The sequence below is a fragment of the Meriones unguiculatus genome, chromosome 8 (assembly GCF_030254825.1).
Source record: "Meriones unguiculatus strain TT.TT164.6M chromosome 8, Bangor_MerUng_6.1, whole genome shotgun sequence".
Classification (NCBI taxonomy): Eukaryota; Metazoa; Chordata; class Mammalia; order Rodentia; family Muridae; genus Meriones; species Meriones unguiculatus.
Window position 1 is genome coordinate 70,561,790 of NC_083356.1, and position 18,325 is coordinate 70,580,114.

The 18,325-nt window shown below is 49.4% G+C and overlaps 1 protein-coding gene across 2 annotated transcripts in view; it reads left to right on the forward strand.

Annotated features, from left to right (window-relative positions):
- Col5a1 (collagen type V alpha 1 chain) overlaps positions 1-18,325 on the forward strand; it is a 150,167-nt gene that overhangs the window by 18,044 nt on the left and 113,798 nt on the right. For both annotated transcript variants that reach the window (XM_021638330.2, XM_021638418.2), the window contains exon 2: positions 14,922-15,089. In XM_021638330.2, the coding sequence (XP_021494005.2) occupies positions 14,922-15,089 (168 nt within the window). The remainder of the gene's footprint in view (positions 1-14,921; positions 15,090-18,325) is intronic.

The following is an 18,325-nucleotide window of genomic DNA, read 5'->3' on the forward strand; positions in this document are numbered from 1 at the left end:
CAACCACCTGCAGCTGCAGTTCCAGGGGAATCCAGTGCCCCTGTCTGGACTCACATGTGCACACACATCCACACACACAATGAAAAGTAGTTTTTTAACAGTTCGTGAAGCTGCCAGGTGGCAGTGGTGCAAACCTTTAATCCCAGCACTTGAGAGGCAGAGGCAGGCAGATCTCCAAGTTCAAAGAGACCAGCTTGGTCTACAGAGTGAGTTCCAGGACAGCCAGGGTACACTGAGAAACCTTGTCTTGAAAACCAAAACCAAAACCAACAATGAAACAAAACAACCTAATGAAAAAGTTGAAGCAAACCCAGGAGAAGTCTGGAGGGGGCTCATCGGTAGAGCACCTTCTCTGGCATGATGCCGTGGAGCCGAAAGCAGCAGCTGAAGACTGCCATGGCCCTAGCAGTCTCCACCAACACGTTTTACAGGAGGAGAAACTGAGGCTGCCACGTGCCTCATCTAGAGACAATGGGAAACTGGGGTCTCTGGGCCCAGCCTGGGCTCCCTGGACTTTTCTGCTCAGACATTGGAGCTCTTTTCTGCAGACTGGATCTTGGCTACTCAGGAAAAAGAGTTTTTCCTCCACATCATTGAGAACTCATTGGAACCACAGCCTCCCTGCCTCTTCCACTGGCTACACATTCCAAGACCCCTAGGGGATGCTTGAAGCCACGATGGTAGCCAAGCCTGGGTGTGCTGCATTTGTCTCTTTGTGTACACACCTGTAGCAAGCTTTCATTCACAGCCTGGGCACAGTTCCTGATGAACTGCTAAGACAGGACAGTTGTAACAGTACACTGTCAGAGAAGTTATTTAAAATGTCTGAATTATTTTTGTGTCTGGACCTTCCCGTGTCATATTTGGGGACCGAGACTTGCACTGGAGTTGAGCTAACTGCTCTCTGGCTTTGTGTCTGGGCCACTTCCAGCCACGGGCGGCTGTTGTAAATAGAGCTTGGGTGAACGTCTTTCCAGAAGAACCTTTCTGACTCTCTGCTTATTTCCTCAGGGAGAATTCTGAGACACTGACTCACATGCCAAGCATGGGAATAGTGGAGCCAGGTAGTCACTGAATTCCATTCCTTGCCACAGTGGGCAATTACCACCTAGCTACCACATCCTGGGTGGCGTGCTCCTCAGATGTCAAGCTCACGTAGATTCAGTCCACCGTGAAGAAGTAATTGCCTGGTTCTGGTGCTGGTTCTGGTTCTGGTTCTGGTTCTGAAGAGGCAGCAGGAGACTTTTGCTTCAAGTTTGGGACCCAGCTCGGCCTTTTCTCGTGTCTGTGATGAATGCTAGATCCATTAGGCCTTTAGATGAATGTGAGTCAAGTCACAGGGTCAACATGAGTAGCTGAACTGTTAGGAATGAGAACAGCACACATACACTCTATGCTTCACAGTTCTCCTTCCATTAGTCAGAAATCATGATGGAACCTTCTAGACCCCAGTAGACACCTAACGGATACTAACTGTACTCCTGTTCTTTTTGTCTTTCTGGCATCTGTATTTGCCCACTGAGGTCCACTGAATAAGCATACCACATGCTGCTGATGTCAGCATCTTCTCCCTGCAAGGTGTCTGTGCTTGGAAAGTACATCACAACTTGAAGCATCTGTAAAGGTTTTAGGGTGGGCTGGGTGCTGCTGCTGTGGGTAGGAGAGGGGCCAGCTTGAGCTGGAGGAAGATGGGAGCCATGAAAGGGCTCTAGGCAGCTGCAGCTCTTGAGCCTGCAGAGTGATTAGACAGTTACTTCCTATCTCCTCTTGGGAAGACCTTGAGAGCCAGCATGTTTTACTTATGAGAGGGGGCAGTGTTCAGCCATGGCATGGGGTTATAGGAGGAAGGAATCTGCATCCTGCTCCTCTGCCTTGGAGTCTTTTCCTCACAGAACTGCCGCTGAGCTTTGGGAATGGAAAAGGGCTTCCTGGTCCTGGGGTATGGTGTGAGAAGTTCATCCAAGGGTCATTTTGGAGCTGTGCAGATAGTCAAGTAGAGGGTCAGAAAGGACTGCCAGAAAGGTGTCCATCTACTTGCTGTTTTAAACAGCAAGCAAAGAGCTGGAGACAACCCAGGCAGCTTGTACGCAGAACCAGCAAAATGCATCCTGACGGGGTGCAGTCTGTGATCCAGCAGCACCATTCAGACCTGGAGAACTGCGTGCATGGATGATGTGCTCAGGATGTAGGGCTGTTGGTGGCTACACCTGTCACCTGAAGTTTGCCCCATTTAGTTTCCTCTCTCATGTTGCTGTCTTTTATAGCATTTAATAGGCATTAAACCATCTTCTGCTTCTAAAGCTGTCTTTTCTAAGGAGAATTTAAAGGCAATGCCATTTAGCTGCCAGTGCTGGGAGGAGTGAGCAGCTAAGAGACACATTTGCCTTTTGTCCACATTTCAATCTGAAAGGGCAAGGGTGAGGCAGACCCAGGACTTGCCACGGGGCCCTGGGCAGACTTACGATGTGGGGTGGATGTTCCAAATGTCACTCTTCTGTGAAATGTACACAGCCCTGAGGATTGAAAACATGGTTGTTTTAGAAAGATCAGTTGAAAATCGCTCATTATCAAGGCAAAGACCACGGGTACTGGAACCATCTTGCTGTTTGGGGTAGACAAGAAGAGAAAACGAGCATTTATCTATGTGATACTATTTCCTGCTGGGCTATTAACTGGCATGTGTTCTCTGTTTAATGTGCAATAAAAGCAACATGTGTTCATATGGGAACATTAAGAGCTACCAAGAAGCAGATAAGAAAACAAAAGCATCATAATCCCTCGCTTATTTAAGTTATGGTGATGGCAGTGATGATGGTAATGGTGGCAATGATAATGACTGTGATGATTGTGATGGTGGTGGTCATGGTAGTGGTGATGATAATAACTGTAGCAATGGTGGTGGTGATGATGGTGATGGTGGTGGTGATGATAACTGTAATGGTGGTGGTGGTGGTGATGGTGATGAACACGGTGGTGGTGGTAATAATAATGAATGTGGTGATAATGGTGGTGGTGAGGATGGTAGTGGTGATGATAATGACTGTGATGATGGCAGTGTTGATGGTGATGGTGGTGGCGGCAATGGTGGTAGTGAGGCTAGTGAGGATGATGATGGTGGTGTTGGTAGCAATGATGATGATTGTGGTGATGATAGTGATGATGTTGGTTTCTATTAATTGTAGTCAAACACATTACTAAATGAACACCTTGATGTGTTTACTTTTTCCTATTTGTATCTTTCTACACATGCTTGGGATCACACGTACTTGGTACACATTTTTTAAACTTAAACTCTGATGAGCAAACTCCAGTTAGGCAAGGAATAACAGGGACTTTTTCAATCTGATAAAAATCTCAGATGTAAATTCTGTGCTGAACACAGATCAAGGAGCAGAGTAAGGCCACATGCTTTTGTTCAGCATCAAGTGGAAATCCTTGCCAATGCAATAAGGCAGGAGAAGGAAACAAAAAGGCTTATGAGTTGTAAAGAAAGAGGAAAATTGTCTTTAATTGTAAGTGATAGTTATCTAGGGAAAAACTCAAAGGAATCTATGAAGCAGCTTCAAGAACTAATAGTATACCATTTAGGGTGGAGTATGAAGCCAGAATACAAAAGTCAGTTGTATTTCCAGATGGAAGCAATAAACATTAGAAATAGAAAACTTAAAAGCATCACAGTAGTAGCAAAATATGGACTTATTGAGCTTAATAGAGTGTAGCAAACATGTGGGGTGTGTTTACCGAATATTACAGAATATCAACCAGAAAGATAAAAAACCTGAACACACAGAGCTGTGCCAAGTTCACAGATTCAGGGCACTCAAACCGTGAAGGTATCCTTTCTCCTAAGTTGCCCCACATGTTGAATGGAATGCAGGTTACCATCTTAGCAACCACAAAGGAGAGGGCAATTCTGAACATTTTGTCATGTGTAGAGGGTGTATATGTTTGTGCACATGTGCAAATGCACACATGTGTATGTGGAGTGGGGCGTCCTCTTCAATTGCTCTGTTTTGTTTTTGAGACAGACTCTCATTGAACTCGGAGCTCATCAATTCAGGAGGCCTTAATACGGCTCTCACGCTATGGTGACCCCCAACCATAAAATTACTTTCATTGCTACTTCCTAAGTGTAATTTTGCTACTGTTATGATATGCAGGGCACCTGATATGTGACTCTGGGGTCGCAACCCACAGGCTGATAACACGGGTTTAAGGCTTGCCACCTACAGTGATCACGGCAGTGCAATGTTGACATAAAGGCACCGACTCGTGGATAGGACAAAGTATATGAGCAGTACACACACACACACACAATACATGTACACATAAACATACATACACACATCCACACACATCCACAAACACACAGTCACACACACACTCATACACACGCAGATCATATGATTTTTGTTCGTTTGTTTGTTTTTTGAGACAGGGTCTCTCTATGTAGCCTTGGCTGTCCTGTACTCACTTTGTAGAGCAGGCTGGCCTCAAACTCAGAGATCTACCTGCCTCTGTCTCCAGATTGCTAGGATTAAAGGTGAGGGCCATCATGCCTGGCATAATCATTTGATTTTGATCAAGGAACTAGCGGTGAAAGATGGTCTTTATCAACAAGTTGTGTCCAAACCACTGGATATGCAATTGCCAAGAAAGATATCAGTTGACTTGGGAAAGATTTCTAACATACAAGCTGTGAGCAGAGCAACTGGGAAAGCTCATGTGTCTTCAGCCCCACACTTTTCAGAAAACGAGAGGTAGTTGCCGCAAAATGTTTGCAAAACATCTATTGATACAGAATTTACATCTGGACTCTAAGAGGCACAGTCACAGCCCCACCAAGAAAGAAAGTGAGTCGGTTTAAAAGCAGACAGCTCACAGAAGATGCGAAGATGGCCGTTACACTTCTGAAAGCGTGCTCACATTTCCAGTCATCGGGGAGATGGAGGTTGAACCCCTGAGATGCCACCCCATACCTCCTGTGGGCGAACACACAATGGTGTATGTGTGTGTGTGTGTGTGTGTGTGTGTGTGTGTGTGCTCTCGTACCCACACACCTGCCTGTATGCTTACATGCACATGCGGGTTCAGATGTGTGGTGACCCTGCTTGTGCTCCTCCACTCCAGGGTGAAATGCCTGCCCCAGTGCAGACGGAGCGCCTGCGCTGGAGGTGTTGAGTCCCTGCTAGCAGACTGACTCCCCAGTAAACCAAGAATCCCCATTCGCGCTTCCTGTGCCACTTGGAATGGACACAAAGGAGTCTTGACTTAATTTGAAAGTATTTATTCATCAGTGGCATTGAACTTTGTCTACCTCCTTTTTAATTGCAAGACGTCTCCTGGGGATTTCTGTCACAAATACACCTCCTTGTTTTTCACTAGCTCCCTGTAATGTTGGTTCAATGGCTAGTTGGTTTGTTTGTTCATTGGTTGATAGGTTGATTCATTCGTTTATTGATTAGATGGCTGGTGACTTTATTCATCAGTTGGCGTGTTTGCTCATTGGTTGGTTAATTTTATTCATCGATTTGCTAGTTGATTAATTTGCTCATTGGTTAGTTGGTTGATTGGTTAATTTTTTTTCCATTGAATGGTTGGTGGATGGCTCATTTGCACATTGGTTAGTTGATAGGTAGATCATTTGTTCATTGGTTACTTGGTAGATGACTAATTTGTTTATTGGTTAGTTAGTGGGTGGCTCATTTATTTATCGGTTGTTTAATGGGTGGCTCATTTGTTCATTGATTAGTTAGTAGATGGCTCATTTGTTTATTGGTTGGTTAGTGGGTGACTCCTTGGTTAGTTTCTGGGTCCACAGAGCATATCCGCACCATCGTGCTTTCATTGCTTGTGAACCATATTCAAGGAGCCTGGCATTCAGTCTGTCCCTCTGTGACACACCTTCTTTGGCAGTCCTTGACACATGCCCCATTCTGTTGTGGTCATAATTCTTGAGAAAGGACAGGGTGAGAGAAACATGTCTATTAATAACCATAAATGAAGAACAACAGTAACAATCCAAAAGGAGAAAAAGATGCTGAGCAGATGTGGGAGAAGCTAGAAAAAGAAAGCCAAGGCAACAGTAAGGACTCTGTGGAGAGTAAGGGGATAGATGGGGATGGGGGAGAGACAACATATGCAAAGGACTCATGCAAAGAGACCTAAGCCAAACCCTGAAGGGTAGAAAGGAAGATGATGGAAATCAGCAGATGCCACCACGAAGTCTGAGGCCACATGAGTATTGTGCCGGGCACAGGAGTACCTCACACCAGACGGCAGCAGGAAAGTCCTGAATAAGGCCTGTCCTGGTGACTGTGGGTGTTGTTTTCCATTCCCTTGGGGGCCAGGAGGAAATGTGAGGGTGAGGGGGGTTGGGCTGGGCGGTGCATAGTGCAGAGCCTTTGTTGTCCCTTCCAAAGACAAGGCTCTTACACATGCTTACAGCTATGGTGGGTAGGCAGAGATGTCAGCCTGTTGGGCCTAATGTGGCTGCTCGCACCCCTGAGACACCTCCATCTGCACGGCTGCTTCCCCTTCCCCCCACCTTTCAGAGAACGTTTACATGCACGGTAGCTTGGGTCACAACAGAGGTTCCCTCTCTCAGTCAAAGACCCTATTTTCTGCTGTGTTGCAGATTTCCAGACTGCCCACCACCACAGCTCGTGTGGTGAGTCCATAGGGCTCATCCTTTCAGACATAGTTCAGGGGAGCAAAGTGAACTTGGCAGTTGTTGGGAAGGAAATACTGTCCATCTGGGTGAAGAATCAGAGCGGTGCATAGTAGAACAGCATGCAATACCCCTGACCCCACCCACCCCCACAACCCTGCATGCTCACTCTCTCCCTGAGGCAGAGCCTGCTGCCCATGGAAGCCTGGGCTCTCATAGAACAGACCAGGGGTCAGACTGCTGGCTGGGTGGCCTGTGAATGTATGTAGACAGAAATCCCAGGTTCTGCTTCCCAGGCGCAGAACTGCCTTCCAGTTACCACTCTTTGAAGAGACACCTTTCCTTTGGTTGCCCAAGATCTCCTTCAGGTCTTCAGCTCTAATGAATCCTCCTTCAGCCTCATACCATGATGTCATGTCTGGGTGACAGTGCCTTCCATTCTATTCCATCTCTGACCTCCTTGTCTTGTTGCTGGGACTGTCCTGTGGGGCTGGTGAGAAGTGTCCAGTAGTTAATGCCATGGTAGAAAAAGCTGGGTAGGGCAGGAAAAGTAAGCCCTTCCAGGTGCAGGCTCCTACAAGGCTGGCACTTCACACTCTTAACTGCTCACGACTGTCCAGGTCCCACGGCTGGGGACATGGCTCCAGACCCTTGTGGAGGGGACAAGACAGGTTCCTAGGAGTTTTGGCTCTTCCCAGCCTCACACTGCTGGATCTGCTGTGCCTTGGTGTCTGTCGCAGGTATGCAAATGGTCTTATGACCATCTGGGGCTAAATGGGAGAGTTGTCATGCTGTGCACTGTACAAACCAAACATGCCTTTGGATGGGCCATGACGGTATTGGGGGTGAGGGGGTGAGGGGGAGGTGTGTGTGGCATTCCTACAAGGTTGTGGCTGGGATGTGGAGATATGCCAGCCAGCTCAGATCTCCTGGGATATGGTTGAGGAAGGTGTGGTATTGGCAGGCTGAGGAACCCTTGCTTGGAAGAAGCAGAAAGCAGAAGAATTTTCAGGTGGGTAAAGGGACTGATGTTTATGGTTGCAGAGAGCCTGGCAAATGGGTCTTCTGTCAGGTCAGAGGCCTGGGGATAACAGGGGAGAGAAGGCCTGGCTAGCTCCAGTGGCCAGCCTTGCCTGCAGTCCTGACCACACCCTCTGTCGTCCCCAGCTTTAGTCACTGGAAAAGAATCTCATCAGGGCTTCCAAAGCCCCCTGCTGGGTTTCCACCCTCCTCCCCGCTCCCTGTTGACCTTGCATGAGGCCACTACCCTCGGGGAGGGCTGGTGGGAGGGACCTGGGCAGACCTTCAGTGCTGCCATTTCTTCTGGCTTGGCTTTCAGGGAAAGAGAGGCAGGAAAGAGAGTGGGAGGCTCAGCTGCCCCAATCTGTGAAGGCCACTGTCCTGTGCGTATCCTGCGTGTCTCCTGACCTGTAGGTAGGTCAGGAGTGAGAGGCTTGGCACCAGTGTGCTGTGTAGTGTTAGGCTGCTGGCTGTACCTCTCTGAACTTCATTTGCTTGTTTGTGGCAGAGGCTGTTAGTCCTGGCCTTGCTGCTGACCCCTTTGGGCTCTTACTCTTCCATCTGTGAACTTACAGAATTGAACCTGGCTGGCTGTCTAGAAGGCTCACACATTTTTCTCTTGAAGATAAAAATATTGACCTTGGTGCTTTCAACACAAAACAAAACACTCTGTTGCTCTGTTCCTGTCCTTTCTGTCTGTCTGTGTTCCTGTCCCCAACCCTGTCTTTCTCAGTCTCTTAGTCTCTGTATATTCCTCATTTTCTCCAAGGCTGGTGGTAGCTGTGGCCCACAGTTTCTCCCAGCAGGCGTGATGTGGAGAAGACTTGGTGTCTGAGGCAGGCTTTGGCTCTCGGGGTGGGAGGGGTGGGGAGGTGGGGGGTGGGGGAGTGGGAGGGCAGAGTGGGAAGAAGCCTCTTGACAGTAAGGTGGCAATATATCAGCCATAGCTTGGGCTCAGATGACTAAGTCACAATACCCTCTGGCCCCTGCTGAGATACCAGTCACCAGTGAGTGACCAGTGGGGTCAAGGCTGGGTTGGGGACTCTGAGCCAGTGACCTCCCTGTGGAGGTACAGAGGGCGCCCGAATCCCTTTGGAACTCCTTGGGAAGGGAGCTATGCTCGGCACATGTCAGGAGGGGCCAGGTAGCGGGGCTGGAGGCCTCCAGGTCCTGGCAAATGCTCTAAATGTGCATTTTTTTGAGGGTGTGCGTGAGCTGAATTGGGGCAAAGGGTTGTGTCACCCAAATCTGTTGGGTCAGGAGTCTGACTTCAAAGGACCTCTGATTGCTTCCCTTCTGCAACCGCAAGGCTCAAGCTCATCTTCTCAGCTCGCTGCTCTGAGATCGAAACCTGGTGGGAGAAGGAACATAGCAGCCAAGGTGAAGTGAATTTCATTCATGAAAGCAGAACAGGACAGCTGAGCTCATGCACCTTTGGCCTTCCATGTGTAAAAGCCATAGGCTTGCCTAGTCATTGAACAAACGCAGCTGAGTGTCAGCTGTGCTCTGGCCCTGTCCAGCACAGGACAGAGGGCTCCACCCTTCTCATTTTTTGTTTTTTTGTGCCCAACCCCAACGGGTTGATGAATGAGGATGATGAATCCCAAATCCTGCAAGCTGTTTCATGTAGCCCTCCCCTCAGGACTTCACCGTTCTGTGAATCTCTGTTGTTCCCAAGCCTCCTGCTGAGCTGGAGGTCCACACTTGGCCAGGGTCTCCTCTTAGTGTTTCCAGTTCCTGGGGGTGGGCAGGACTGTGGTGGCAGAAAGCATGAAGTCTGGGATTTTAGATTCTATTCTGAGGACACGTCGTGAGTGGCTGCAGATGGCGACCCAGACCTCACTGGCCTTCCCGAGAGCAGGCTGTCCTCTGCAGTGTTGGCACTGTGGGCTGGTGGGTGTGTTCCTTTTCAGGGGCTCCAGTCTCAGGGTTAGGCTGCTGAACATGGGACTGGCCCCCTGTAGAGCAGGCTGGTGCCCCCGCAGATGTCACTCTTTCTGTTTCTGAGCACGAGGCATGGGTGCTAGAGGCCAGCTATGACCAGGCACCAATTTCTGTTCTTCCTAAAAGCATACCTCGCTCCATCTCCTCTCCTCTTAAAGCGTGGGACCTTCTGGTGCTGGACTGTGGAGCGCTGCTGCAGGGCCTTGTCACGAGCTGTCTGCCTCATTGGTCCTTCTGAGGGGAGTGTGGGCAGCCACGTCTTCATGTGTCAACGGCTCGGTTTCAGTTGTCCAGCACTGGCTAACAGGTCAGGAGAGTCCATGTGCTGTGGCCGTTCCACTGAGGCTTTAGTGTCCTATAGCTGTGAAGTGAGTGGAAGCGTGGCACCAGAACTTAGTCACTCCAGGTCTCCGCTCTGCACAGAGCAGCCAGTGCTTAGGAGTGGTGAAAGAAATGCCTCATGGGGCAGGCTAAGGTAAATGTGTGACTGCCTAGCTATTTTTAAGGGGTCTTTGGCCTCTGTCTCCTGGTTTGCCCATTCCTCTTCTCACTTACTCAGTGAGTGATTGATTAATCCTTCCCTCAAACATCTACTCACCCACTACCAACTTATCTTTTTGTCTATCATCCACCCACCCACCCACCTACCCTTCCATTCATATATCCATCTGTCCGTCTGTTTGTTCGTTCATTCATTCATTCATTCATTCATCAATCCACCTACACATTATCGTCCATCCATTAATCTATTTGCCACTAATATTGATCCAACCATCTATCCATCCATCCACCCATCCTCCATCAGTCTACCCATCCATTTATCTACCTACACATCCTTCTATTGTCCATCCATCTGTCTTTCCATATATCTGCTACCAATTCATCCATCTGTCATCCGTCCATCCATCTAACTAGCCATTCATCTATTGTCTATATCCTTCTGTCAACCTACCTACCCACTTATCATCAATCCATCCATCATTCATTCATCATCCAACAATCGATAATCTATAACCATCTATCTACCCACCCCACTTATCCATCCAATATTCACCATCCATCAAACCATCTATCCATAATCTATATCTACTCTTGTATCCCACTTACCATCCCTACCTAACCACCATCCATTCATTAACCTCGTCCACCTCTATTTATCATCCACCCACTAACCCACCGTCCTCTACTCTGTTTATTCACCCATCCATTGAGGAATATTGTTCTCCAAGCACAACATGGCTATTGCTGTCTTGCTGTCTTGCAGTTAGAACAACTGTAACTATTCACATGAGATTCTCACAAGACTGAGTCTACTAACCTTCCCTTGTGGAGGGGAGAGAAGATTCACAAGATGCTCACAAATGGCTCACGTGGCTGCACATGGGGCAATGTGTTAGAGCTTGTTTCTCCATGAGGGCACAAGTGATTAGCTATTTCTGGGTGAGGGCATGCCTCTTCCTTGTTGGTATAACCACCTCTAGGTTGTCCATGCTCCTGTGAGGCCCAAGTTAGAGTCATTAGTGGAAGTCATTATTGCTTCATCTAGGGTGAATAGATGTTTGTTCATGTCTTTCCAAGAAAACATAACCCACTACCCATCCACCCACTTACACACCCACCTACTGACCCATCCACTTATCCACCCATTTACCCACCCATCCATTTCTTTCTCCATCTACCCACTCATCCATGTATTCACCCACTCTTCTACCCACTAACCAGTCATTCATCTGCCCACCATCCATCCATCCATCCATCCATCCATCCATCCACCCATCTATCCATCATTTTATCTATCCTGGCTCCCTTATCTGAGCCCCTTGGTGACATGGCTCCTTTTGTATCCAGAACTCAGCTACATGTTTCCAATTGTTTCATTAGTTACCACCCCCCACTTTTTAAAATCTTACAACTAACCTTGCCTGCATCCATTTTCCAGTTTAAAGATGCCATGCCTGGTTCCATCAGCACTAAAAGAGCATGAGGATACTGAGGGTTAGTAGCAAATGTCTGGACTGACCATGAGCACACATGAGAGGCTGAGTCCAAACTCTTGGATTTCTGTCCACTGAGGGATGGGCCAATATCTGCTCCTTTCTGTGTCAAGAAGTGACGGCAGGGCTCCTGTCTTCTATGGGCTGGGTCCCTGTGTGCTGTGATGCAGACGCCTCTCAGGCATGTTCCTCAAAAGCAAGTGTAACATATGCATAGCTAAGTAGCAGGCTTTCTGGGGGAGGGCAAGCTGTTTGGAGAGCAGAGCCAGCTGGAATCAGAAGTCCTGAGGTAACATTCAAGGTAACAGTAAGGCTGCTATTCATATGGCAGGATCACTGTTGCAGTTGTATGGAATCCTTGGGCTGGGCCCCAAGGGCCAAACACAGAGGTCTTAGCTCCCTGACTGTTTCACGGACATGGTCCTCAGGCAGGTCTGGGAGCTTACTACAACTCATGTTCCACTCCAGAATAATCTTTGATTGGTAGATTCTGGCGTGTTCAAATAATTCTTATCACAAAGGCACCTGGGAAATGTAGTTTTAGTTTCCTAGGCTGTGGAGCAGGACTTTCTGGAAAGATCCTGGGTCTAGCTGAAGTGCACAGATAAGGCCAGGCAGTCCTCTCTCTGAAGCCTGATCTGTTCATAGGTGGAACAGCCTGTGAAAGAACAGTTGAGTTCTTGCATGTAATTGAAGGTGGTCCATTGCATCCATTTGGAGGTGGTGTCATTTGCAGTGGGTAGTGGGCCTCAGTAGTCTTCAGGCTTGACTCTGAAGCACAGGCTTCTTGTTGGGAGCAAAGGCCACCATGCAATACCATGGCATCCTCCCTGAGTCTGTGGGACTTAGGTGAGTCCTGAGGTCACTACGAATACCATTTTCCTTCCAGAGGACCTTGTACTTAAGCTATGGAGTTCTGGGAACTGACCCCGGCAGATTTCAGGAGGCTTCTGTGGCTTCTTTGACTTGCCTCAGTTGGCCTGATCTTCTCCTGGGGGGTAGGGTGACTCTGGATTCTTAGCTACATCTTTCTGTTCCAATAGCCCCTGCCACTTCAGAGTGGAGGTGCTCAGTCTGGGTGAGGCACTGGGTTGAAGGATAAATAGGCATCCTATGTGGGAGAGAGAGTTTTCCAGAAGCTGCCATGGAAACTACTCTGATGCTCCCCACACCTTGTTTAAAGCTAAATATATCTTGCTCTCTGGCACAGAAAAGCCCTGGCCAGTGGGAAGGGTGGCATTGGGCCTGGGAGAGGCCTGGTGGCCTTTTAAACTTGTTGGAACACAGGTCTGCAAACATCCCCAGGCAAGCTTCTGTGAAGCTGCTCTCTGCTTTGACAATGAGGAAACCAGGCTCCGGCCTGGTCTGGGAAGAGCATCATAGTATAGATGCTGTGAAGTAGGTCCAGGAACCCATTCGGGATCTCCATCAAGATCTTCCCCAGGTCACTGCCAGCCTTAGAGCTCAGTTTCTGAGATGACCCAGGGTTCGGTACTATGTCATTTTGGCCAGGTGTGCTGGCTGTTGGCACGGTCATCTTCCCACGCCTGTGTCCAGGCCTGGGACTGTGCCACACAGCCTCGCCAGCACACTCAGCATTGCCTCTGATGTTCGCTAAACAAGGACACAGCGAGGACTTTGTCACCACATGAGTCATGAGTACCTGGGAGGTGTCCTAGATACGCAAGTATCTGCCACCTTATGTGGCTCTGGGCCCTGGGTAGTGGCTAAGAGCTGCCCAGGATTCTGAAGTGGGTGGAGGCTATGCTGGATCAACAGTGGGCTGGCTGTCTATGTGTTCTGTCCTCTGCTGTCCTTCATGAGGATTTCCTATAGAGATGGGGAACCCTTCTTCTCTGGAGTAAAATATGAAGAATACCAAAAAGTTGGCTGCAGACCTGGTACTTAGGTTGCCTTGGGTAACAAGTGTCCGGCTCTAGACTTGGTGATTACTGGTGAAGGATCCATCAGAAACCTCACCTGAGGAAGCCTGCATGGTCATCCTTTGTTACCACCTTCTTAAAAACAGTCTGACTGTCCTCCTGGGAAGTCAGTCCCACAGTAACATCCACTTGGGGAGGAAGGCAGGAAGTTGGTGTATTGAGTTTGGGAAGGACAGTCAAGGGATGAGCCAATTTCAGCCTCCTGTGTCCTTCAGATGGGGAAGTCAAGGCAGGAGCTTCAAACATCTGGTCACATCACACCCACAGTCAAGAACAGAAAGAAATGGATGTATACATGCTCACCTGCCTGCTTATGTTCAGCTTGATGATTTCCTCATCTTGTACTTCAGGACCTCATGCCTAGGGGTTAGTGCTGCCCACAGTGGGCAGGGTCTTCCCACAGCAGTTAGAGTAATCTCCCATAGGTATGCCCACAGGCCAACCCAACATAAACAATTCCTAACTGAAACACTCTTACAAGATCAAGTTGACAATTAAAGCTAATCATTGCAGGGTCGACTGTTGAGCTCTTGAGCAAGCACCTGCGTTTCAGAGGTCAGAGGTCAAGCTTCTGCTTTTCTGATTGTCTCTCAAAGGATGGAGAGTTAGAAGTCTTCCCAAAGAGATCTGAGGTCTCTGCAAGCATTCTCCTGTCCTGGGTATTCAGATCTAGGTTTTTGAGGCCAGACAGAAATTGGATATTTACTGTGAACTGTTGTGAGAACATGGGGGACAAAATGACACCAATGACAATGGAAAGATGGGAGGAGCATGGCAATTTCTTAAGCTGTGCATCAATCCAATGTTGGAAACATCTCTGCAGAGATGTCTGGGGAGAAGTGGGTCTTCTGAGGCTTCCTGGCTGTGTCTGGGGGACAGAGGCTTTTCCAGTGCTGATGAAGAGACAGTAAGTAGAGCTTATGTGACTCAGGCCAGTTGAGGATTTGTTTTGTTTGTTTTTCAAGACAGGGTTTCTCTGTGTATCCTTGGCTGTCCTGGGCTAGCTCTGTAGACCAAGCTGGTGTCAAACTCACAGAGACTCACCTGCTTCTGCCTACCCAAGTGTCAGGCTCTGACCCTGAGCAACTGGTTGCAGGAGGAAGATAGGGCCCCTTCTAAGAGGTGTCCCTCCTGGCCCTGAGACGTGCCCCCACTTCTGAGTACCAGATGTTTGTTGGGAAGTGTGAGGGCTGGTGAGGGCTGGTGAGGGCTGGTGAGGGGTTGGTGAGGGCTGGTGAGGGCTGGTGAGGGCTGGTGAGGGCTGGTGAGGGCTGGTTTCTGTTTTCTAGTACTGTCATCTTGTTTGGGAGTGTCCACCCCAGGGCTGACACAGCTTCTCTGTCTTTGCAGCTCAGCCAACAGACCTTCTGGAGATGCTAGACTTTTACAATTTGCCCTCGGGGGTAACGAAAACCACAGGTTTCTGTACCACTCGACGGTCTTCCAGCGAGCCGGATGTTGCCTACCGAGTCTCTAAAGATGCACAACTCAGCATGCCCACCAAGCAGCTGTACCCTGGTAAGAGGTGCCCATTCCTGTTCTGGGTGGCAGAGTGCCAGGGGCTCCAGGGTTCTGGCTAGGGGCATCGAGGAAGCCTGAGTGGGTGGTTGCAACAGAGCCATGGGTGTGAATCCTGGGAGTCCTCCTCATTATGGTGAAACCTAACACCCACCCACCCACCACTTGTGTGTGTGCAAGTCCTTGTCTGTGCCTCACGGGCTCCAAGCAGGCATGTTTCCAATGATGGGCCACCATGACAAAGGGCAGAAAGGAGGGGATGCCCTCCAGGGGTGGGGTGAAGAGAGATCTCAGGTCATGGGAAAGGAAATGCGTGTAGTGAGGAACACAAACCTAATTGGTGCCAGTGACATTAAAAGACACAAGTCCTGCCTCCTGCCTGGCAGCTAGCGTGAGGGAGTCTTAATGATAAGCAGCTGCCAGGTGTCAGACCTCTGCTTTTAATTATGTATCTAGAGGGAGCCATGTTGGATGGAGGTGCACATCTGAATTATTCACCCACTTTGGTACTTAGCTCCTACCCTGCACGTCTTCTGGTCTTGATTAAGTGCTCTGGCTTCACTTAGTGAGATGGGCAGGTGACGGATTTCTCTCTCCCTGCCTCAGGAGGGCCTGCTAGCTCAACCTGAGTTGTCTTGACGTTGCTGACCCGAGTCTGGCAGAAGACGCTCCCCTTCTGCCCTTAGAAGCCCGTGCACAATCTTTTGCGGACTGGGTATCACCCCAACACTGAACCAGAATTGGGCAGTTTTAGCAAGCTGTGCTGTCCTGGTGAGCCTCAAGGATGCTGTCTCCATGTCCCTGAAGGATGCTCTTGCTGGCTCTGTTGTCACTTTCTCTGGCCTTCTCCTGTCTGGGTTTGTCCCCCATCCAGCATCTCTCTGAAGTCATTGTGACTTTAAGAGTTTGTATTTGAGGGAGAAGCTGGGTGCTTTGGTCTCGGGTATAATTTCGGGTGGATGGTATCATGTGCAATGCACCTCCCTTGCTGCTACAAGGGAAACAGCCTGGGTCTCCAAGGAGCACACCTTTGGTGCAGAACCACCCTGGCTCACAGATGCCCAGTCTAACTCATCTGTAAGGATAAATGTCCCACCGTGACCCTTTGTGAGTGGGAACCTCACCCTTCCATGTGGGGTGCTGCAGGAATTCTGTGACTTATTTTTTGAGAGAGCATAGTTTTTGAGGGGAGGTCACCTTGAGAACCCTTGGTTTCATCTTTTTCCAGAGAGTTGTAATTTTTCTGCCTTGTGGCCCAAGTGTTAGAATTCCTGAATTGGAGCCATAGAGGCCTGAGCCCAGGCAGGAAGGGGCTGCTGGCCAGGGACAAAGGGGTATGAAGCTGATGTGGGAATAGCTTTGGGGGTGGAGTGTGGGCAGAGGGTGGGGAAAGGCTCCCAGCCCAAGGAGCTTTACATAGCCTGCTGCTAATAGTCTCTCTTACCACTGTCACCCAAGAGAAGGGTGCAGGCAGAAAAGGTCGCTAGAATTCCAGTCTGTTACTTACTGCCCACTGGATTAGCTTACGGTAAAAAAATCTCACAGGATTGTGGAGATGGATCCAGGAAATTGAGTGCATTCCCGAATCTTATGATAGGGGATATTTTTGTGGTTGTTGACTAGTTTGTGGTTATTTTGTTTTTGAGACAGAACCTCAGGCAGGCTCAGGCTGGCCTTGAACTTGCCAAGCAGCTACGGAGATCTCAAACTCCTAGTCTTCCTTCCCCCATCTCCCAGGTGGTGGGATTACAGGCATGTGCCATTGTGCCTGGCTTCAGCCGGCCTTGAACTCATATCCTTTTGCTTTAGACTCCCCGGTGTGGGGATCATAGATCCTTACCAGCAGCCCTGCCTGGGATTGATTGATTGATTTTTGACAGGGTCTCAGGTGTTCTGGGCTAGCCTCAGACTTTGCTTTACAGTCAAGGTTGGCCTTGAGCTTCTGATCCTCTTGAATCTACCTTTCTAGTCCTAAGAGTGCAGGCATGCACGAGTGTGAGGTTTATGTGGCGGTAGCCATCAAGCCCAGGGCTTCAGAGGAAACTCTGCTGATGACTGAGTTCCAGCCCCAGTCCTGGGAAGCTTTTGTTTACTCCTGTCCTCAAATTAGTAACTTGATTAGACACTCAGACTTGCTCTAATAAGGGTGTGTGTGAGGCACTGGGCCATGCAGTGATTCTCTGTCAGGGGCCATGGAGCCAAGGTGGCTTCAGAGTATCTGCAGGGGAATTTCTGTGGCGTCATCTCCTCAGGTCCCACAGGTTGATCTGGGAAAGCTGTTCCGGGGACAGCCTGATACATCATCTGGTCTATGAGGCTGCGTACCTCAGAGCAAGTGGTTAATCCTGGAAAATTCTAAAAGGTACTGCAGCCTTTCTGACTGACAAGTGACAGGAAACAGGTCAGAGCTTATAGGATGCCTTCCGTAGGACTCAGGTGGCCATGCGCCTAGGCAAGAATGAGAGCAGCTGCGAGCTCCGATGAGCCTCCTTCCAGAGTGCAGAGCTGCTCTGCTTCATCAGCGTGCGGAGGCTGGCTGTGGCAGCTGCTCTGGGGGGCCTGAGGGCTTCAGGCAGCCGCAGCAGGGCTGGGCTGAGCAGAGCATGGGTGGATGTTTCTAAGTGTTGCAGTGCTCAGTGAAGTCTGTGGTTAATGGCTGATCTCCACGACAGCCCAGAGTCTTCTTACCCCAGTGGGTGGCATGATTTTTCCCTCAGAGCAAGTGTGGATCTGGGTCTCTACATGGCTGGGCACGTTTGTCCATGCAGTAGGGTCTGGCCATTCCCTCCCACAGGGCAGGCACTGTATCTAAAAGAAACTACCAAGACCTGCATGAAGTTGGCTGTGGACCCTCCCTGCATACATCAAGCTTTACTGTCCCTGTGTCTGCCCAGCCAGCACCAGCTGCTTGTAATGTTCTCTTTGTAAAGTCACACTATGGCAGGACTACTGGTCTCACCTTGGGTGTAGAGGATCAGTCCCCACCATTCTCGAGCTGGGCACTGAGGTCTTTGCTGCGCTATCCTCAGCTAACGAGGTAACTGAGATGCAGGACTCTAGACAGGGTGGACTGGCCTGGATGAGCTCTCTTTTCCTCATCCCCCCTTCCCAGGGCTCTAGCTTTACTCCATGATTCTAAGTCTTCGGCAGGCCCCGGGATCCAGAAGTGGCCCCTGATCAGCGGAGCAGCCTGCTGCCCCTATCGGCCCCTCCCACCCTCACTGGGCAGAGGGCCT